Genomic DNA, 20,778 nt, shown 5'->3' on the forward strand with positions numbered 1-20,778 from the left:
AGCCTACTTCATTAATCAAGCTCTGTTTCCACTTCAATAAAAACTTTATACCTCTAGAGCTCATGTTTTCTACATGCATTCTAAACTCTGGAAGTTGAATGTCTAAAGAAGTTGGTTTTAGTCTTACTTTGTGTGATACAAAGCCTGCAGGTGTGCCAGTGCAGGCAAAGAGAATCCCCAAACACTTACTGAAACCAAAATAATTACCTGCAGTGAGATGCTTCAGTGTGGTCTTCACTAATGTCAGGATTTCCTGATTGTGCTGCTTTTTCTTGGCAGAGAAGATACTTATTCTCTGAGCTTTCATCCCAATGGATTTTTATTTGCTGATTTTGGTAACTTTGAGAATTAAACTGTAAGCAAGCCAGATCCAGTCTTAATGAACCTTAGCTGCATGTGTCTGTTCCTGAAGCATAGTTTGTGGTCTTACTCAGTTGTTGCGTAACTTTACTTGGCAAATTGAGCTCTGACCCATTTACTATTTGGGCATGATTTGCAGGCAGACTGATGCTCCACTTGTCTCAGCACTGCCCTATCTAACTCTATCTTTTGTGCTTTCTCCTTCCATTACGTAAAACATTTAAGTAATATGCTGTAGGCTCTGAGTTGCCTGTTTCTGAAAGGATGTTTAGAAAACCCAGGCACATGGGTCAACACCTAGCCTACTTTTTATTGTATGCATTATCTTATGCAGAAAAGCACCCATCTGTCTCCCTAAAGAAAAGCCATTGCCTAAGCCGACATCTCACCCCTTCAGCTAGCTGTACCTCCTACTTCTTTCCTCTCTTCCCTGTTTACTCTCACTAGGGCTTCCTCTGTGCAGTACTCTGTTGCTAGCAAAACTAAGTTACTGCTTTTGGAAAGTTAGGACATCTTTATAAGCAAACAGTTTGATGGCATATGTAGCTGTAGATACATATGCTGTGCATAAGCTCGCCATCTAGTGTTGGGTTCGGAGTAGTACAACTTGTTTTAGTTCGAAGAAAGTTTTCGAGTTACGGGATCAGTGACTCCTTATCTCTGTAATATTGTGCATGGGCATCAAGTTGTTTGTTATATTGTTTTTCTCCACTGTCTGGTTCGGATGTGTGTTCCTCTCGCTCCAAGTTCTCCGCTCCAAACAGTCTAAAATCTTTCTGTCGTCAGCAGTATTGTTTACGAACTCATATGCCTAAATATTACACTCTCAGTTCCTTTTTCTACACTCAGAATCGAGTTTTCTCAAGCCTTTTGGGAACAGAAAGGCCCTCTTGTGCCTACCTCAGCCACGTGGTATCGAACAGTGCAGCCCTGATGGAACGTACTGCCCTCGATGCCATTCCAAGTTTCCACACACCGACCAACACCAGGTGTGTAATTTGTCTTTCCCCAGACCTGTGAATTATGCCCTTCTTTTTGGTCGAAGAAGACGCTTAGAGACCGAAGGGCTTGTCAAATGGAAATGGCGCCTCGACAGCCAGAGGATACGCCAGACATTTTCAGAGACAAGCACGCGCAAGAAGATTTGGAACAAGAGGGGGCCTTCTCCGTTCAGGATTCAGACTCTGATGTGCAGTCGGACATTGAGAGTCAACCCTTGCACCCCACACAAACTGTAAGTAAAAAGCCCCCTTTCCCATTGGACAAAACAACCACGAAAGAGGTCACCGGTCCGCCACTGCTTCCAGCCATGGTCGGAGCCGAGAAACTTATTTGGATGCCTCGCATACCAGCTCGGCACCGAAAAAAGCCAAAGATAAATCTTCAGCATCGACCTCCAGTACCTCCATTTCGGCACTGGCAAAACAAAAACTATATGGTGCTGACCACTTTGGCACTGAAAAAGAGACAACAGGTAGCTACCTTTTTGGGGACCGAAAATATTCCATCCAAAAAAACCTTTGGAATTGAAAAAAACATCAAAAGACTTTCAGTGACTCTGGACAGTCAATACCATCCCCTACATCACAGGTGGAACCAATCTTGGAAGTTATGGACGCTAGGCAGTGCCGACTTCAAATTCAGCAAGGAACGGGGTGGATTAGAACATCACCTCCGCCACCTATAAAGAGAACATTAACTTTTGAAGAAAGTCTTTATTCCTCTGCACCTCCAAAGAAAAGGCTTCTTTTCATACTCACACATTTCCACCTTTACCTGCTTCTCCACAACATATTCCACCCACATCTCCCCCTCATTTAGGGGTCACACCACCTAGTTCACCACCTAGTGGGTCTCAGGATGTAGGGGATGCATTAGATGAACAGGACCCATTGGATGAGTACGAAGCGGATCCTATTACACCAAATGATCCGGATCTTTATCCAGCTAGACCTTCACCACCTGAGGATTCCACAACATTCCAACAGGTTATAGCAAGGGCTGCAGCATATCACAATGTGAATATGTACACTGATCCAATAGAGGAAGATTTTTTTATTTGACACCCTTGGCGCAACACATAAGGAAAGTCAGTTCCTTCCAATGCTTCCAGAAATGATCAGATACGCAGAAGAAATATTTAAAAGAGCTTGTTAGAGCAAAGGTTATCACTCCTAGAGTTGATAAAAAGTACCTGCACCCACTGATCCTTTATCTATAAGAGCATAAATTCCTCCAGACTTTATTGTGGCGTCTGCTGCATGAAAAAGAGCTAAAAGCCAGTCAACTGGAGACACACTTCCTCCTGATAAGGAAAGTAAAAAATTAGATGCTGCGGGGAAAAGAGTGGCAGCTCAAGCAGCCAATCATTGGCAAATCGCTAATGCTCAGGCTTTACTTTTGAGATATGACAGAGCTCACTGGGATGCAATGGAGGAACTTTTTCAATACCTACCAGAAGAACATCGTAAAAGAGGGAAAGAGATTGTAAATGAGGGACAAACAATCTCCAATAACTCCATTCGATGTGCACGATGCTGCTGATACAGCAGCACTTAGTATTAATACAAGTGTCTTCATAAGGCGCCATGAATCGCTCAGAATTTCAGGTTTTAAACAGGAAGTACAGCAGGCTGTTTTTAATATGCCCTTTTGATAAGGAACACTTATTTGGTCCACAAGTGGATACCACACTTGAAAAGTTAAATAAGGACGATCAAACTGCCAGATCTATGGGTAGCCTTACAAACCAGCACACATAGGAGTAATTTTCGTTGAGCAGGGTTTATCATAGGATTTTGGTCAGCGTTTCAAGAACAGTCCACAAATCAGACTAAACCCACCTCTCAATACACCAGAGGTTACTTTAGAGGATCAAATAGAGGAAACAATTAAAAACAAAGACGAAAACCATTTACATCTAGAGGTTCCTCATCTGTCTCTAAATAATGACTTCCCAGAAACAATACTAAAACACACCACCACTGTAGGGGGAAGGTTATATCTTTTTTTACCACCAATGGACTCAGATTACTACAGATCAATGGGGTACTTCAAATTATCCAAAATGGTTGTCTGGAGCTCATTTCCACTCCACCAAATATACCCCCTCGTACCCACAGACTCTCACAAGCTCATCTAACTCTTCTCAAAGAAGAAGTACATTCCCTTCCAAAAGGAGCTATAGAACCAGTACCATTGCAATATCAAGGAACAGGAGTTTACTCCCTGTATTTTCAAATCCCCCAAAAAGATGAGTCACCCATACCAATATCAGATCTCGGACCCTTAAACCACTACATCCTATCAGAACATTTTTGTATGGTCACTCTTCAGGATGTTATTCCTCTAATACAACTAGGAGACTTCATGGCAGCCTTAGATCTAAAGGACGCTTATTTTCACATTCCTATTCATCTTGCACACCTCAGATACCTAAGATTTGTAGTAGCAGGAAAACATTACCAATTCAAAGTATTACCATTCGGAGTCACAACTGCTCCCAGAGAATTCACAAAATGCCTCTCAGTGGTTGCAGCACATTTCCGAAGAAAACAAATTCATGTTTTCCCTTATTTAGATAATTGGCTCATCAAAGCCAATTCATTCCCACAGTGTCAAATATACTGAAACTACAATTCATCGCCTATATTCTCTAGTATTCACCATGAACAACATCAAATCTCATCTGCAACCTCTTCAAACACAACCATATCTAGGAGCTATCCTCAATACACAATTAGGAATAGCCTTTCCCAACCAAAACATAGTCCAAGCTTTTCAGACATTAATTCCAACATTAAAACAGAACCAAACATACACAGTAAGAACTGTTATAAAACTGTTAAGAATGATGGCGTCTTGTATTGCCATAGTACCTCGTGCCAGACTTCATATGTGTCATCTTTAACAGTGTCTCTCTCGTCAGTGTTCTCAGACACAGGGTCAAATGGAAGATCTAGTGTTGTTGGACTGCCATACTTATCTCTCTCTTCATTGGTGGAGTAGCACAAACCTTATGAAGGGGCGGCCCATTGTAGACCCTGTGCCTCAGATTACTCTCTCAACAGATGCCTCAAACAACGGTTGGGGAGCTCATCTCCCCGACCTAACAGTTCAGGAAATATGTGACGATGCTCATTGGTCTCTTCATATCAATTACCTCGAACTGCAGGTGATATTCTTGGAAAATGAAAGCATTCCTTTCACAATTGCAACACAAAACAGTGTTGATACATACAGACAACATGACTGCCATGTATTATCTTCAAAAACCGAGGTGTGTGGAGGGCTCACAATCGCAACTGTCAGCACACACAATATGGAAATGGGCGATTCGTCACCATATTCACATAGTAGCACAATATTTCCCGGGGACAGACCACCGCTTTGCAGACCTGCTAAGCAGCATCCATCAACAAACATACGAGTGGGAACTGCATCCACAAGTCCTTCAAGAATACTTCACAAAATGGGGAACACCTCAAATAGATCTGTTTGCAACAAATCAAAACAAAAAATGCCAAAACTTTGTTTGCAATACCCACACCCTCATTCCAAGGGCAATGCTCCATGGATGAGTTGGTCAGGGATATTTGCTTACTCTTTTCCCCCTCTCCCACTCTCACCATTCCTATTACAGAAGATAAAACAATCTTCCCTCATCATGGTCTTAGTGGCCAACCATGGTACACAACACTTCAGGAATTCCCGGTTGTTCCTCATCAAAATCTTCCCAACGGACGAGATCTTCTGACACAAAAACAGGGACAGATACGACATCCAAATCCCTAATCACTCAACCTAGCGATATGGCTTCTGAAGTCATAGAATGTGAATATTTACATTTACCACAGGAATGTATGGATATCCTTAAACAAGCATGCAAACCTACCACTAGACAGTGCTATGCAGCAAAATGGAAAAGTTTTGTTTGTTACTCTCAAACAAAAAAACATTAACCCTCTTCAACCAACAGTACAGGACATTGTACAATATTTATTACATTTACAAAAGGCAAATTTAGCCTACACACCTATTTGTTTACATTTAGCTGCCATAGCTGCATATCTGCAAAATAGACAACATATTTAGTTGTTTAGAATTCCAGTTATCAAAGCATTTATGGATGACTAAAAATAATAATTCCATCAAGGATTCCTCCAGCTCCATCTTGGAATCTAAACATTGTACTCACAAGACTCGTGGCTCCACCATTTGAGCCACTTAACTCCTGCCCGCTACAATTCCTTTCATGGAAAGTAGCCGTTTTAATTGCTCTCATCTCTCTTAGGCCTGTCAGTGAGCTTCAAGCATTAACTTTGGAAGAACCTTTCTTTCAAGTTCAGAAAGAAAAGATTATATTAAGAACAAATCCAAAATGTCTTCCAAAAGTCGTTGCGCAATTTCATTATTAATCCGATAATTGCCAGTTTTCTTCCCAAAAATCAGAATCAGTGGCAGAAAGAGCTCTACATACTCTAGATGTTAAGAGCTCTTATGTATTATGTAGACAGAACAAAAGCTTTTAGGATAACAAAACAACTTTTTGTGGCTTTCTCATTACCACATAAAGGAGATCCTATATCTAAAACAACTACAGCAAGATAGTCAAATGCATTCAAACTTGCAAAAAGCAAAGCGACAATTACCTTTACCACCTAGAGCACATTCCTCTAAGAAAAAAGGTGCGTCCATGGCCTTTTTAGGTAACATACCTATTCCAGACATTTGTAAGGCAGAAAAATGGTCTACACAGCACACGTTTACTAAACATTATTGTATAGACATCTTTGCCAGACAACAGGCAAATGTTGGACAAGCTGTACTTAAAACACTTTTTCAGACAACTACAACCCCTGCACACTAGCCACCGCTTTATGGAGGGACTGCTTTATAGTTTATGCACAGCATGTGTATCTACATCTACACATGCCATCGAACCGAAAATCTTACTTACAAGTAGACATCTGTTTGTGGCATGCAGTGCTGTAGATTCACAATCATTCTCCCTCTTTCCCGGAAGTGGAAGTGTGTACAAGTTGCAATTTAGTCTTTATATATATATATATATATATATATATATATATATATATATATATATATATATATATATATATATATATATATATATATATATATATATATATGTTATATATATATATATATACATACACACACACATTGCATGGACATCTCTTCTATCTTACTATATATTTTTCACTACTTTACTCTCTCGCCTGCGGACAAACAATCTAACAAAGGACTCGATGCCCATGCGCACAAGAGGAGGAGTTAGTCAATCCCATGACTCAAATTTTCTTCGAACAAAAACAAGTTGTCCTACTCTGAACCCAATACTAGATGGCGAGCTTATGCACAGCATGTGAATCCACAGCACTACATGCCACGAACAAATGTCTTCTGGTAAGTAACATTTTCCTTGCATACTATCTCTTCCCGTGATGACAGGGAAGGATACAGTTACTTTGTTGAGTGAACAGTGCACGGCTGGCAATTAAACTTAATGCCACTCAAAAGCACAGCTGGTAATTAAACTTTATGCCACACCGCTGAACCACCCAGCTGTCGGTCGTCCTTCTGGGTGGTCCAGTGGTGAGGCAAATGTTTATACCAAGGGAAATATGACTGTCGTCTCACATGTCCCACAGACTTGCAAACTGACAATAGTTTCTAGGAAACCTAAATTTTTTCTATCTTATTCTTAACTCAAAGGCACCATAGTGCCAGTGGTAAGGAACTGGGCGGGAAGGTAACAACAAGCTTTTAGTAAAGACTTCTTCAACCTACTTCAAGACTCTCAATCGAGGTTCTGACCATGCTCTAGTATTGATATGCCACGTGCTTAAAAGTTGACAATTTCTTCTCCAGAATTGGATTGTTCATATATTCACATGTTTAAATAATTCCCCGCTGTCAGGAGGGGAATTCCTGGTAATTTTAAATAGAAGTTAACAGTGATAAAAGCCTCAACCGTGTTTGTTCCGTAGTAAATCCACCACAGTTGAAACATCAGCCGGTGAGATGAAAGTGCAAAGCTCTTATTCTTCCCTCAGAGGCCACCAGGAAGTCCACAAGAAGCGTTCTTCTGTAACCTCTCTGTGAACTTATCCTGTTATTTTCCTGGTCTACCCTGGACTTGAATCCGACCCCAATCCAGCTTTCAGAATACCATAAGATGTTTTAGGGATAAGTTTGTGGAAATGGTCAATTATCATCTTTGCTTGTGTGTAATTGTAGGCTTGCTTTTTGTCTGTGGGGGGGTCATTTGCTCTGCATAGCTTTGGATGTTCATTGCACAGTACGTGACTTGCTAACTATCTAATCCCTCAATTATTAATTTAATTAGAGTGTGATATATTTTAATATTATAATTCATTCATTGATGTTGCAGTAAGTAGATTGTTCTTCTGTTTACATAGAGAGACTGCTTTGTTGATTGATCCAAAAAACTCCTGCTCTTCATCCCGTCAGTGGGTCGCATTAGTCGTTGGACATGAACTTGCTCATCAGTGGTTTGGTAACCTAGTTACTATGGTGAGTTATTCTTGTAGACTTGTCTTTTGATTTTCTTCTAGCTTCAAGTGTGGTTTCAGCAGTAGCTAATCTAGCACCTCTAAAATTAAACCAAATAGGGGTTTTAGATGCACTCCAAGATTCCCTGATTCCTCTTCTATTGTTAATTATGTATTTTGTTTACTTTTAATTTTTTTTGCACTGTTTTTAATGATCTAAGCCAGCGGCCTCAACCTTTTCGGCAGTAAGAGAGCTACTTCCGATCAGTGAAAATATTTGTAAGCTATTGAAGGTCACCTGTACAGTGCTACACACCCTCCACACCCAGCTTCATTGACTCTGAGCCTAATGTCCATAGGGCCATATACTATGGTTTGAACAAAATAATTTGATTATGGCACTGTGACAGGGCTGCGAAGTGTCAGTGAGTGGGTGGTGTTTGGAAAAGTATGAACATGTGTGCTTATGAATGGGACATATGTATATGGGTGAATGAGAGCCTGTGTTTATATATACTTGTGGCACAGGACATACCTTTCAGCATATGTGGCACTGTTACACGTATAACACAAATATACAATCATTTCTTTTTAATGAGAGAAATTAAAATACAGAAAAATGTCAATGTTTTCATAACATGGAACACTGCACTTTAAATTTCTTCCACTTAAAAATAAAAAGGCCATATTTTTCAGTTATAAATATTTCACCATGTCTACCTGCCACTGGTAGCAAGATGCCTGCTGCTGTGTAAATGTTACAACTTACTCAATATTTTTCAATTCTGTTTCAGACAAGGACTTTTTTTTAAGAGTTAAATACCTCAAAGCTACAGTTCTTCAACTCTGTGCCACACCCTGAGTCATAAATCTGACTGAGCACGTCTCATTATCGGTCCCTGCTATCTGCAGCCTGATGATGATGAATCATGTAAAATAAACACAGCCTTCCCTTAAATTTAAAAGGCAGTTATGACCCTGTGCTTATTTAAAAATAAACTCAAGGCTGTGAGCTACTCTGAAGGTGTCTGCCAGCTACTGGCAGCTTGTGATTGACTGATTGAAGACACCTGATCTAAGCAGAATTGGGTACGCCTGGATAATGTGGTGCATTGGATGGAAAGGCGCATTTTGGCACCAGCTTATTTAATGTATTTTAATTATAGGGATTCATATGATGTCAACCTTGTTCAAAATAAGGCAGCACAGCACTGTACATAGCAGCATGCATGCCCCTTGTGCAGGGCTACATACTTTGGAAAGGCTTGTGGGAGAAAAACATGAGTAATATGAGACTACTGTACTGTACAGCACAGTAGGAGGGAAGTCAACCAAAAAACTTCCCATGGCCCCCCAATCGCTCGAAGCCATATGCCGGTACCCCCACAACCACAGAATGATGCTCAGGACAAATGGAGGTGGATGGCTTACATCTTAAACTCAAGAAGGAGCAACTGACTTAACAATTACAACGCAGAAAATATGGATCAGGGGTGTGCTGTTACCACCATGACCTGGAACACCGCCGGAGCAAAAACCATTATTACAGACGGATTTGCAATAGTGAACAGTTGCAACTACACTATAATCACATTGCAAGAAACATGGCTAATAGACCTGGTCCACCTAGGAGGGTATACACTACACAATGTCAGTGCCGAAAAATTAAATAAATCGTGCAGGCCAAGTGGAAGTCTAGCCACGTATGTCTCCACGGCGCTACACGCTACAACAGAGCAACTGGCATTCTCAAAAAACGATCTGCAGGCCATCAAACTCGCCTTCAGAGACAACCGACAAACTCCCCTTGTAACTTTTAATGTTTATGCTCATCCGCAGAATCGTCGGAAAACCTAGATTTTTGAGAAGTTACTGAATAAAGCAGAAGAGATAAGATGCGCTCACCCAACACGGGACATTCTAGTGACAAGCGACTTCAATGCCCACTTAATCCACACTCCTGAACCTGATGAGCAACTGGCAGTGGAAAACGCTCTTTGGCCAGTTCTGCCTCAACTTCAATCAATACGGAAGAGATCGGACTCCATGGGCAAGCAAAGATTGAGGCATTAGAGCATTTGAGCATGAGGGTTTTAAATGGCAGGACTTAAGATGATATGCCACGTAGCTACACCCACTATAGCACAAAGGCTGCAACCATAACACACTACATGGCTGTGTCTCTTTCCCTGCTGTCACGCGTGAGGAAATTTCCAATCAAAACTACTCTCCACAGTGATCACTCATACCAACATATAGAACTGGACTTGAATGCCCCACACTTCTTGCCTCTCATCGCTGACCTAGGAAGTCTTGTATCTACCAACTTAAAACGTCTTCATTAACGCGGCTGTGTCAAAAGATAAAAACTTTGATTCAATCTGCAACACTCCAGCACTAGCCTGCAGTGGAAGTGTGGGCCACCTTTCTAACTTCGTTATCTTCGCTCAGCTCTGCTATGCGCCCATCACCAACACAAAATCGGTTGGTGTCCTCAAGTCTATCAGAGAAAATTTTTAAATCAAGAAAGGAACTGAGGCATGAACTCAGAGGAATTAAAAAGGTCCTTTCACAGAATCTACATGTGTCCAAATAAAGGCCCTTCATAAAAACTATAAAAGTCAGGTTTGGCGTTGGCGCATTAAGATGGAGGACAACTTCTGGCTTAAATTGCTCTATAACTAAAGAATTGCAAATTCTAGGGCCTTTTGGGCAACAGTCAACATCATTGACCGGCAGTCAAGAGTGATTAATTTTTCATCAGTTGCTGAAAATAAAGGGGTCGATTACCTGACCAAAATCTTCTTTAAACAAGACCCATCTTAAGCAAGCTCACACCTGAAGGAGCCTGCAAGTCCAAAGGACCTCTATCAGATCGACATAGGACACAGCGATAAGGCAGTCTCCCTATTAATTAGGAGGGGGCATAGGGATGGTGCACCCGGCCCAAATGGCCATCCACAGGCAATATTTAAGGCTGATCCGCAGTACTGGTCAACTTCACTGGCAATTCTTTAGACTGAAGTAGAGCACAGCAGAACCATCCCTCACAGCTGGAGAGGATCTATTATCAATCCGATATTTAAAGGGGGTGACAGAACAAATCCAGCCAACTACAGACTGATTGCTTTAATTGACAGTGAGGCCAATACTTCTCCTCGTTGATCTTGGGTGATCTGCTCCACTGGTCCAATTCAAACATTTCCTCGTCCTCCTGAATCAAACCGGCTTCCGGAAGGGTTACGGCACAATGATCAATATTCTGGCACTAAGTGACAATGCCAACTAAGCAAAATGCCTAAAAAAAAAAAAGCTACATCTATGCTTTATAGACTTTTAAAGCGCCTTTGATCGCAGGGACAGAGCAATTCTTTGGTGCAAATTGCGAAGCTGGGGCCTGCAGGAACAGCTTCTCAGCAACATGGAAATGCTATATGATGAAACCTGGGTGCAGGTCAAGGTAGCAGATGGCACAAAAGTTTCAAGGAGGATTCCAATGAATATAAGCTTAAAACAAGGATGCGTTTTGGCCCCGCACCTGTTTAACCTTTTTATGGCTGACCTCTCCCCAAAGTTAGACGTTACCAACTCACATTCTCTGAGAATGGGGAACCTGCTCATATCACATCTCCTATGCAGATGATACTGTTTTATTGAGCCACACAAAAATTGGGCTACAGAGGCTTGTTAGCACCCTGGGAGATTTTGCAACATCAAACAAATTAGAAATCATTACTACGAAGACAAAAACCATGTCTATAGGATACTTCTCTAACTCTGTGCATATAATTAAGTTGGGAGGCATTAGCCTTGAAGAGACTCGCTGCTATAAATACTTGGGCTTTACTATAGACAACAAGGCTAACCTTGTGCTGCAAAAGCAGTACATCGCTCAGAAATGTAAAGCGCTGACATTTGCTTTTTGTGCCCTAGCCAAAAGTTTAAAAGGGCCTTCATACAAATCTTTACTGTCCGTCATGTCGGGCAAATTCCTTCCAGCCACTACATACGGAAGCGCAGCACTATACGGGAAAGACGCTTCCCTCCTGGAACAGCAACAAATAAAAATGTACAAACAAGTTTTCAATCTTCCCCATACTGTTTCCCCTGCCCCAGTTAGGCTTGGATTTGGCCTCAAACAACAGTTGGACAGGAAAGTACATACGATAAAGACCTGGTATAAAATAAAAGGAAACAACACTAGCCCTCTAGTCGCAGCTTAATGGAATTCAGTAAGCAATGACTCAGTCAGTATAAAACAGGTACTTGCAGTATTCGCTGCAAGAGACACAAATGACATACCTATGGGACTCTAATATGTTATATCCCCTTCTGTGCTGTGTGTTAAAAAAGGAAATAGGTCTGCAATCTTTTCTGGCTGATAAACGCAAATGTGCATGATGCTTGCATGCCTGACTTCTCATGCATACTTACACTACCCTGGCACCATCGCAAAATCTGATTTCAGCATTTTCAGTATGTCAAACGCCACCTGCTCGCAATGTGGCTAGGATCCCTTCCATCAAGAGCGGATCAACCATTGTGGAAGAATGGGGGAGAGAAGTCATGTAGGCTATGCAGTGCTGCCAGGAAGGACATGGTCCATCTGATCTGTATCTGCCCAGCCCTAAGAGAAGCACGTCGCCAACTGCTGAAGCAAGTTTTTAGCTCAAATGGGTTACACTCTTGTCACCCAGCAGCAATGAAAAGGTTTGATCCAACTGACCTGCAGATAAACTGTAGACTTGTTAAATTTCTGTCTGTACAAACTAAATGCCTAAACTCGCAGCCTGTGACTGATACTACATCATAAAGACTTAGTTTATGCCCTTGAAAAAAATGCAGAACAAGGTACATTGAAAAGTATGCGCTTTTTAATAATTGTTTAGTTACTCTTATCATTGTTTTAGCATAAATTCAAGAATTTTATAGTGGATATTTAATTTTAACTGACTATTTTGCTAAGATTTTAATTAATCATGCAAATAAATAAAGGCTGATTTAAAAAAAAATAAAGGCTGACTACTGTGAAGAGGCAAGTCCTGCTTAGTTTTAAAAATCACTTTTACATGGAGAAGGATTGGGTGCAGAGAATTGTTCTTCTGTAGTATGATGAGACTAGTTTACAGTATGTTTTTGAAAGCTATTTGGCTTTGACATTTGGCCATCAAAGAGTAACAGGTTGCACAGTTGCCTCCTGAAATCTTGAGTTAATTTGCTATATTGTCTATTTATGTAAGTAGCAGCCTTGAAATGTGCACTGCAGGCTTTAAAGCGAATGGGAGCTAAAAGCAGGACGTAGTGTAGTGCTTTAGATTTGGGATGATGTGGTCGACTTTCCTGTGGATGTGTAGCCTAACATATATTGCGCGTTGTGTAGTTGAAACTGTGTAGGGTCTGCATGGACCATTGATAAAATATTGTCAAGTCGATGTGAGGCTGTATGAGAGCCTCCGCTTCAGAGCAGAAGTTGTTTTAGAGGAGGAATTGCTTGATGTTGGGCAGCTGGCTGATATGGAAGTAGGCTGTTGCACATTTTATATTAACATAATCCTTGAAAGAAAGACCTTCTGATGTAAAAGAAGTTTATGGTAAGCTAAAGTAAGAAAATGCCAACTTTCTAATAGTGGCATTTTCAGAATTACAATTTAAAATCCGACTTCTCCATACATTTGGATTTGAAATTGTCATTCAAGAGACAGCAAACTTAGTCTATCTCTTCACAATTGGGAATTACACTTATGAAAAGTAATAGAATAATTCCAATGTTACTCAATGGAGAAATAGGCCTTGGGATACTGAAAAAATGACTTTGGGAGTTCTTGCCTATTAGAACATGTAAAACTAAAACAATACATGTCCTGGCTTTTAAACACATTGCACCCTGCCCTTTGGGTTGTCCAGGAGCTATCTTAGGGGTAACTTATGTATGAAAAGGAAATATTTGAACCTCGCAAGAGGGTTATTTTGGCCAGCTCAACATGGCAGTATAAAACTGTGCACACAAGCTCTGCAGTGGCAGGCCTCAGTCATGGTTAGAGTGCAAGTGGATGGCACAATCAGTGCTCACTAGTAACATTTAATTTGCAGGCCCTGAGTGCACGTAGTGTCACTTAACTAGGGATTTATCAGTAAATTAAATATGCCAATTGGGGATACAGCAATATTATCATGTTTAGAATAGAGAGTATAAGCACTTTGATACTAGTTAGCAGTGGTATGCATAGAGTCCCAATACCAGCTAAAACAAAGTGAGAAAAGGGAAGGTGGTAGGCAAACATTTAAGGGGAAGACCACTCTAATGCTGTCAAGTCTAAAACTCCCTATGCAGATTAAATAGCATGGTTGTGCCCCTTCCCGACAATGCCCTGCCACTCGCATGTGGCAGGACCTGGTGGGAAGTGGCTCATTTTCACGAATTGCCTACTGTCAAAGTTGGACAGAAAACCATTTCTGAACTACTTCTGCATAAGTGATGTCAGTGCCATGCTTCAACGTGTGCCTATGATACTGTCATCTTTCAGTTTATGGTGGCAGTGCAATCCCTCTGTTTGGGTTGAGGGCAATGCCGCAGCTCCATGAGGAATGCATGCTGAAGTATGTATTTAGAAATGTTCCTTACTAAACTAATAAGTGATTTTTCCGTAGGTACATAATCAGAGACATGTTTGAAGCATAGTTGTATTTATATATCGTTTACTACCTCTGACGAGGCGTTAAAGCGATTTTCGGCGAGTAGCACACTACTCCGGAACCCAAGAGGAATTAGTTGTGGATTAGTATAGGGAAATATGAGTACAGTATTAGTATGAGTTAATTTGAACGGAGGATACATAAGTTTGTTAGTTGGATTGAATAGAGTAATTGAAAGGTAGAGGATGAAAGAACCCAGAAGTGTTAATTGGGAGTTTTGGGAGTATATAGTAATAGGATGAGGCTTCGGATAAGTAAAGGAGAGATGGAGGAGGGAGGAGTCTGTGGAAAGGGGTTAGGGAGATCATAGTAGCAGAAGGGGTTTTGGATGAGTCAAAGGTGAGATAAATGAGATAGAATTTATAGGGTTGTTTGGGAGAACATAGTAGTAAACTGAGGTTTGGGGTGAGGCATCAGCGGTAGAGGATGGAAGAGCTTAGGCAGGGTTATTTTGGAGATCATAGTAGTAGAATGGTTTTGGGATGAGTCACAGTGGGGATGGAGGATAGATTGATGGAGACAGGGTGATGGGGAGATAGAGTAAAGCTTACGATAGAGTAAATCTTATTTTTTATCTATTTATTTTTTATTGAAATATATATTTTTTTATGTATTTATTAAATTGTATGTATTTTTATTTCAATTTTCTCTAGTACAGTAGAAGTTGAGTAATAGAAATGTAAAAACATAGTAAGGGAATATATGTGCTATGGAATATGAGAATGGGCATACTAATATGAGAAGTAAAGTTGTATTGTATAAACACACTTTCAAGATTTGTAATATTTGATGTTAATTAATAAGTGTACTTTTCTAACATTCATTTATCTTTCCTCAAATTTTCAATAGCGAAATGCTTGCTGTTAAATAGTTAAGATAACATTTGCTCATTGTGATATGAAAAAGAAAGCAGGGATTCATAAATATCTAATATAACAACTTACTCCAGTATCGGAACTTTTATAGATTCACATGCTTGAATCCTTCCCTGTCGTCGAGATGGAAGCCCCCAGTATATCAAAACAGCTATACACATAAGCTACTGCAATGAAAAAAGGCCTAAAGGCTTTCACTTTAGTAGCCTATCCTTATCACTTATGAGTAAAAGGACCAAAGCAAGGCCCAGCCAATCAGGCTTCCCCTCCCTCTAGAACCCTCCTGAGAGGAGCTCCCTTCCCTCAGATTTTCTACCGCACGTAGTGCAAGGGAGTCTCCATTGAGCTCTGCTCAGTCAAATCTTCAGAGGAGTTAATTTCTATTTTTTCTTTAGAAAAGAGGATTTCCTACAGCAAGTAAGGTATCATCTTCTTACTTTACTTAAAGGAGCTCTATTTTGAGGAGAATTACTCATGTCTGAAAAAGAAGTCTTTTCAGAGCCTGTAAGACCTGTGGGGAAAAAAGACTTCACTTTGAAAACCCACACAAGGACTGCATTTATTGCCTCTACCCTGACCATGTAGCCAAGTAGGCTACTATTTTGGCTCCAGAAGTTGAGGTCCAGATCTAACCCAGTGTCTGATTCTGACAGTGAGGAATATTCAACTTCCTCCAGAAAACCACAGAAAAGAGGCAGATCTCCTCAAGCCCACCAATCTGAGGATCTACCTAAAAAGGCTCATAAAAAGACCAAACAGGTGTCTTCTAAAGCTGGCAGTCCTTCCAGTTCTCCTCACAGGAGTTCTGTTTCATCTAAAAAAACACTCTAAAGAACGATCAGTTTCCTCAGAGCGCAGCAAAAGAACCCTTTCTGAGCCTCCAACGCCACCTCCTGTGGTAAAACATGTCTTTAAGAGGCCATCTGAAAAATCTGCGACGATGACATAGTCGACGAGAGCACCGTCGATGGCAGTGTCTAAAGGTATTTTTACAGCCTTGTTATTGACTGCTACAACATCTACAGTCTCAGCAGCTGCGTCTTCCTCATCGATGATCATCTCAACGACATCCTCGTCGACGGCGTTTATGGTTGCTTCGCTCATCGTCTCTCCTTAATCGATGCTGCCGCCGGTGAGACAGTCTACGTTGATTCTACTGTTGTCGGCTTCCTCGTCGACGAGATTTTCGCCAGTGATGTCTCCGTTGATGACCCCGTCGACAATGCCGTTGACGATGCTGATACCGTTGACGATGCCATCTACATTCCCGTCGAGGATGCCATCCACGTTCCCGTCGACAATGCCAAGCACGTTCCCGTCGACTATGCCATCCACGTTCCCGTCGACGAGAGTTAAAGCTCATAGGAAGTCTGATTTCCTTTCGCCATTGGTGACATCTCCAAGTAGGGTATCAGTCTTGGTACCTACACATTTACTGGAACAAGAGGATTCAGATGATGAAGGGCCTTTTGGGGTTGCTCATAGCCCATCAGAACTGCATGTCAAGTGCTAGGATCTAGAGGACGACACACAGCATGATCCGCACTCATATTATCCACAATCATACCAGTATCCCTATCAGGAGCAAATGGTTTCTTTGCCAGGATCGCTCATAGCTGATTTGCAACTCCATGTTGGATGACTATAGGAGGCAGTTTCCACCAGCTGGTTTGGAAGTCCAGCAGCCTTCTGTTGCGCCTTTTTTGCCACTTCCTTCTACTCCGGTTCATCCAGGGGTCCAGCCATTACATGTGCTACCAGAGACACCAATTTCGATCCCTACACGGGATTTGTCCTTTTCTGATGATGATGATGATGACAGAGAGGAGGGGGAATTGCTGGATGCCATAACCGAGTGGGACGACTATCAAATTCCTACTCCGTCCTCGCCCTCCCCGGTTCCAATGGATTCCCCTCCTTGTGACATCGGCGGTTTTCACAAGTTGCTTGAAAGAGTTGCGAAGAGGTTTGAGTTGCCCATGCCCACGAAGCAGGTGGACTGCTTCTTGTATGATTTCAAGGAACCATTTAAAATCCGGTTTTGTCTCTGGGTGACTTCGTTTAGACCCGAAGTCCAGAACAAAATTCTAGACCTTCCTTTTGATGGTGAAGCCCTATTCAGGAAGCACATTGATGATGCGCTTCCATCAATAAAGACGGCCAGGTCCCTTGGCACCCTGCAGTTTAAAAGGCAGCCTTTTTGAGGAGCTAGAGGCCGGGGGTATTCATTGTATAGACCAGTCTTCCAGCAGTATAGATACCCCTCTGTCTCTGCAGCATCTCATTCCTTTCGCCCTCAGTTCCAACAAAGAATGCCTCTGCAGGCGGTTTATTCGAGAGCTTCACAGAGAGGAAAGGCCGGAAGACAACGGAAAGATACAGGCCGTAGACAATGACTTGCTCCCGTCTCCGGCTACAAACCTTCCCTTAGACACAAGACTGGGGGGGAAGGATTTCCCTCTACTTTCACAATTGGCAGATGATAACATCAGACCAATGGGTCCTAAATCTCATTCAATTTGGCCATACTTTGGAGTTCCTGCAGTACCCTCCTACAAAACCTCCTCTCCCTCAAAAGGCGCATCTGCTCAAGCAGGAGGTCGAGTCCATGCTTCTCAAGGGAGCTATAGAAAGGGTTCCACATCAGGACAGAGGAAAGGGTTAGTACTCCTGATTCTTTCTAGCTCGAAAGAAGCAGAAAAGTTGGGGTCCAATCTTAGACCTCAGGGATCTCAACACTTATCTCAAGAAACAATCATTCCAAATGATCACCCTATCAGACATTCTGTCCCTTCTAAATCCGGGGGATTACATTGCCACTCCCGATTTGCAGGACGCATATTTCCATATCCCTATTCACCCTTCCCACAGAAAGTACCTCAGATTTGCAGTAGCCGGAGACCCTTTCCAGTTCAAAGTCTTACCCTTCAGCCTGATATCAGCCCCCAGGATCTTCCCCAAATGCTTGGCTCCAGTGGCAGCTTTCCTCAGAAGGCAGAACCATCAAGTCTTCCCGTATCTGGACGACTGGCTGGTCCAAGCCAGATCCAGATCTCAGGCGCAGAAGTCCATGAGCGCTTGTATCGAGCTCTTCACGAGCCTGGGCCTAACGGTCAATCGCGAAAAGTCAGCATTCCAACCCAAAGAGGAGAACTTTTTTAGGGGCAATACTGGACACTTCCACCAACAATGCAGACTCTACAGAGGACAGACAGAGAAAGCTCATATTCCTCGCGAGGCGTTTACAAAAAAAGTACGTTTCAGTTTGCCTCTTCAAGTCCCTTTTAGGGATGATGTCCTCCTGCATTCCTCTGGTGCCTTTCTGTCGTCTAAAAATGAGGCCCCTACAGGAGCAGTTAGATCTTCAGTGGACGCAATCCATGAGGTCTTTCGACGATATCAGAATAACAAAGCCCATGATATCATCTCTAGCTTGGTGGACTCCGGAGTCTCACTTAGCAAAGAGGCTTTCTTTTCTTCCCCAACAAGCACCTTGGGTGATAACTACGGACGCTTCTCTCGAGGGATGGGGTGCCTTCCTCCAGCACCTACGAGTCAGGGGCAAATGGAAGCCACATCAAAAGGTCTTTCACATGAATTACCTCAAATTGAAAGCTGTTCGACTGTAGCTTTGCGATTTTCTCCCAGATATAAGAGGTTCATCATTTCTCATCCGTACGGACAACACAACAACAATGCATTATATCAACAAGCAGGGAGGAACCAGGTCTCTGCTCCTATCGTGAATCTCAGCGCACTTGGGAATAGTGTATCAGCCACGAGGTAAACCTTTGAGCGGAACATGTCCCAGGCGTACAGAACATCATTGCGGATTCCCTGAGCAGATCCCAGTCGTCCAACCACGAATGGGAGTTGGACCAAGGAGTCTTGAATCAAGTCTTCTCCCGATGGGGGAAACAGAACCTGGATCTCAGAATGCAAAATGCTGTTTCTTCACAAGTAGGGATCAACATCGGGGCTCTTGGGGGAATGCATTTTCCATGGCATGGTCAGGAATTTAGGCTGAGATGCCCTAAGTTTAACTAGCCCTATTGGCCAATTGAAACCTAGTCCTAACCAATCAGATTTGTAACCTTAAGCCCTTGAGCCAATGGGACACCTAGCCCTATTAACCGATCACGCCCCTAATCGGACTACCAATCACAGCAGTATTCCTAGAACCTCAGTCCAATAGGAACCCCAGCCCTAGTACCAATCACAACAGTAACCCTAAAACCGCGGACCAATAGGAATCCCAACTTTAGTACCAATGAGACCGCAAACCCTAATCCTTAAGCCAATATAAATACTAGTCCCAGCAACCAATCACAACAACATATGCAACAACCAATCGAAACTTATATAAGTGCCCAAGCCCCTGTGGAAGGGAGGAAGGAGGTGCTGCTCTGTTTCGAATCTCCTTGGATATGGTCAGGCAGAATCCACACTTCTAAGCTAGCAAAGTCTACTTTCCAGGTAAGGGACAGATTGAAAAGCACTGAAATACTGCTTGTCGTGCACTCAGATACTTGGCTTTTTCAAGGGAAAAACTTTCTAAACACAGTTTAAGTCTTCATGAGCTGCTAACATTTCCACTTCTGAAGCTGTGAACACATTTTTTTGGTTTCTCTTCCAGGGGATCCTCATCAGTAGTCATAAGCACTGAATATTCCTGCCCACGCGCGGGGACCCTGAGAGAGAGAGAGAGAGAGAGAGAGAGAGGGGGGAGAGAGAGGGGGGAGAGAGAGGGATTTAGATATATAAAATTGTACCTAGAAATGTAAACATATGCATGTGTCTACATATCTATGCTGTCTATGTTAAAAGCTAAAACTGACCAATTTTTGTTACATTTTTCTTTAATAAATATCACACCAGAATCAAACATTTCTGTAAATCAGAAAAAAGGAGGCATAAATTGCAGAAACATCCTTTATTAAAGAGAAACTGCAATGAAACGCCAAGGCATTGTTAGCCAAAAGGCTCCATTTCAAACATAGCAAAGCAAAAACTGGCACCGTGTCTTTAAGACCTCCAGTATCCCACCATGCCCTAGAGGTGAGAGTGAGGTGACAATTAAGTCAGTTTGTTTTTCTAGCTCCTTCAGTTAGGGTCCTGGAGCACTGAGCTCTCATTTTCTGGCCTTTTTACTAGAAAATTAGTACTTAAAACAATTTCTCAAGCCTTCACTCAACATCCTTGTATTGTGAAAATAGATTTTTTTTCTGAAAGAGTTTCTTATTTTCCTGTAATACAATATAATTTATTTTCGGCAAGTGCCCTGCCTGTGGCAAAAAGAAAGCACAGACTGACCC

At 42.0% G+C, this 20,778-nt stretch overlaps 1 protein-coding gene across 2 annotated transcripts in view; it reads left to right on the forward strand.

The window, feature by feature from the left end:
- The window catches only part of NPEPPS (aminopeptidase puromycin sensitive), a 695,867-nt gene that overhangs the window by 280,302 nt on the left and 394,787 nt on the right, over positions 1–20,778 (forward strand). For both annotated transcript variants that reach the window (XM_069237501.1, XM_069237500.1), the window contains one exon: positions 7,803–7,917. In XM_069237501.1, coding sequence (XP_069093602.1) covers positions 7,803–7,917 — 115 coding nt within the window. The remainder of the gene's footprint in view (positions 1–7,802; positions 7,918–20,778) is intronic.

This window comes from Pleurodeles waltl, chromosome 6 (assembly GCF_031143425.1).
Source record: "Pleurodeles waltl isolate 20211129_DDA chromosome 6, aPleWal1.hap1.20221129, whole genome shotgun sequence".
Classification (NCBI taxonomy): domain Eukaryota; kingdom Metazoa; phylum Chordata; class Amphibia; order Caudata; family Salamandridae; genus Pleurodeles; species Pleurodeles waltl.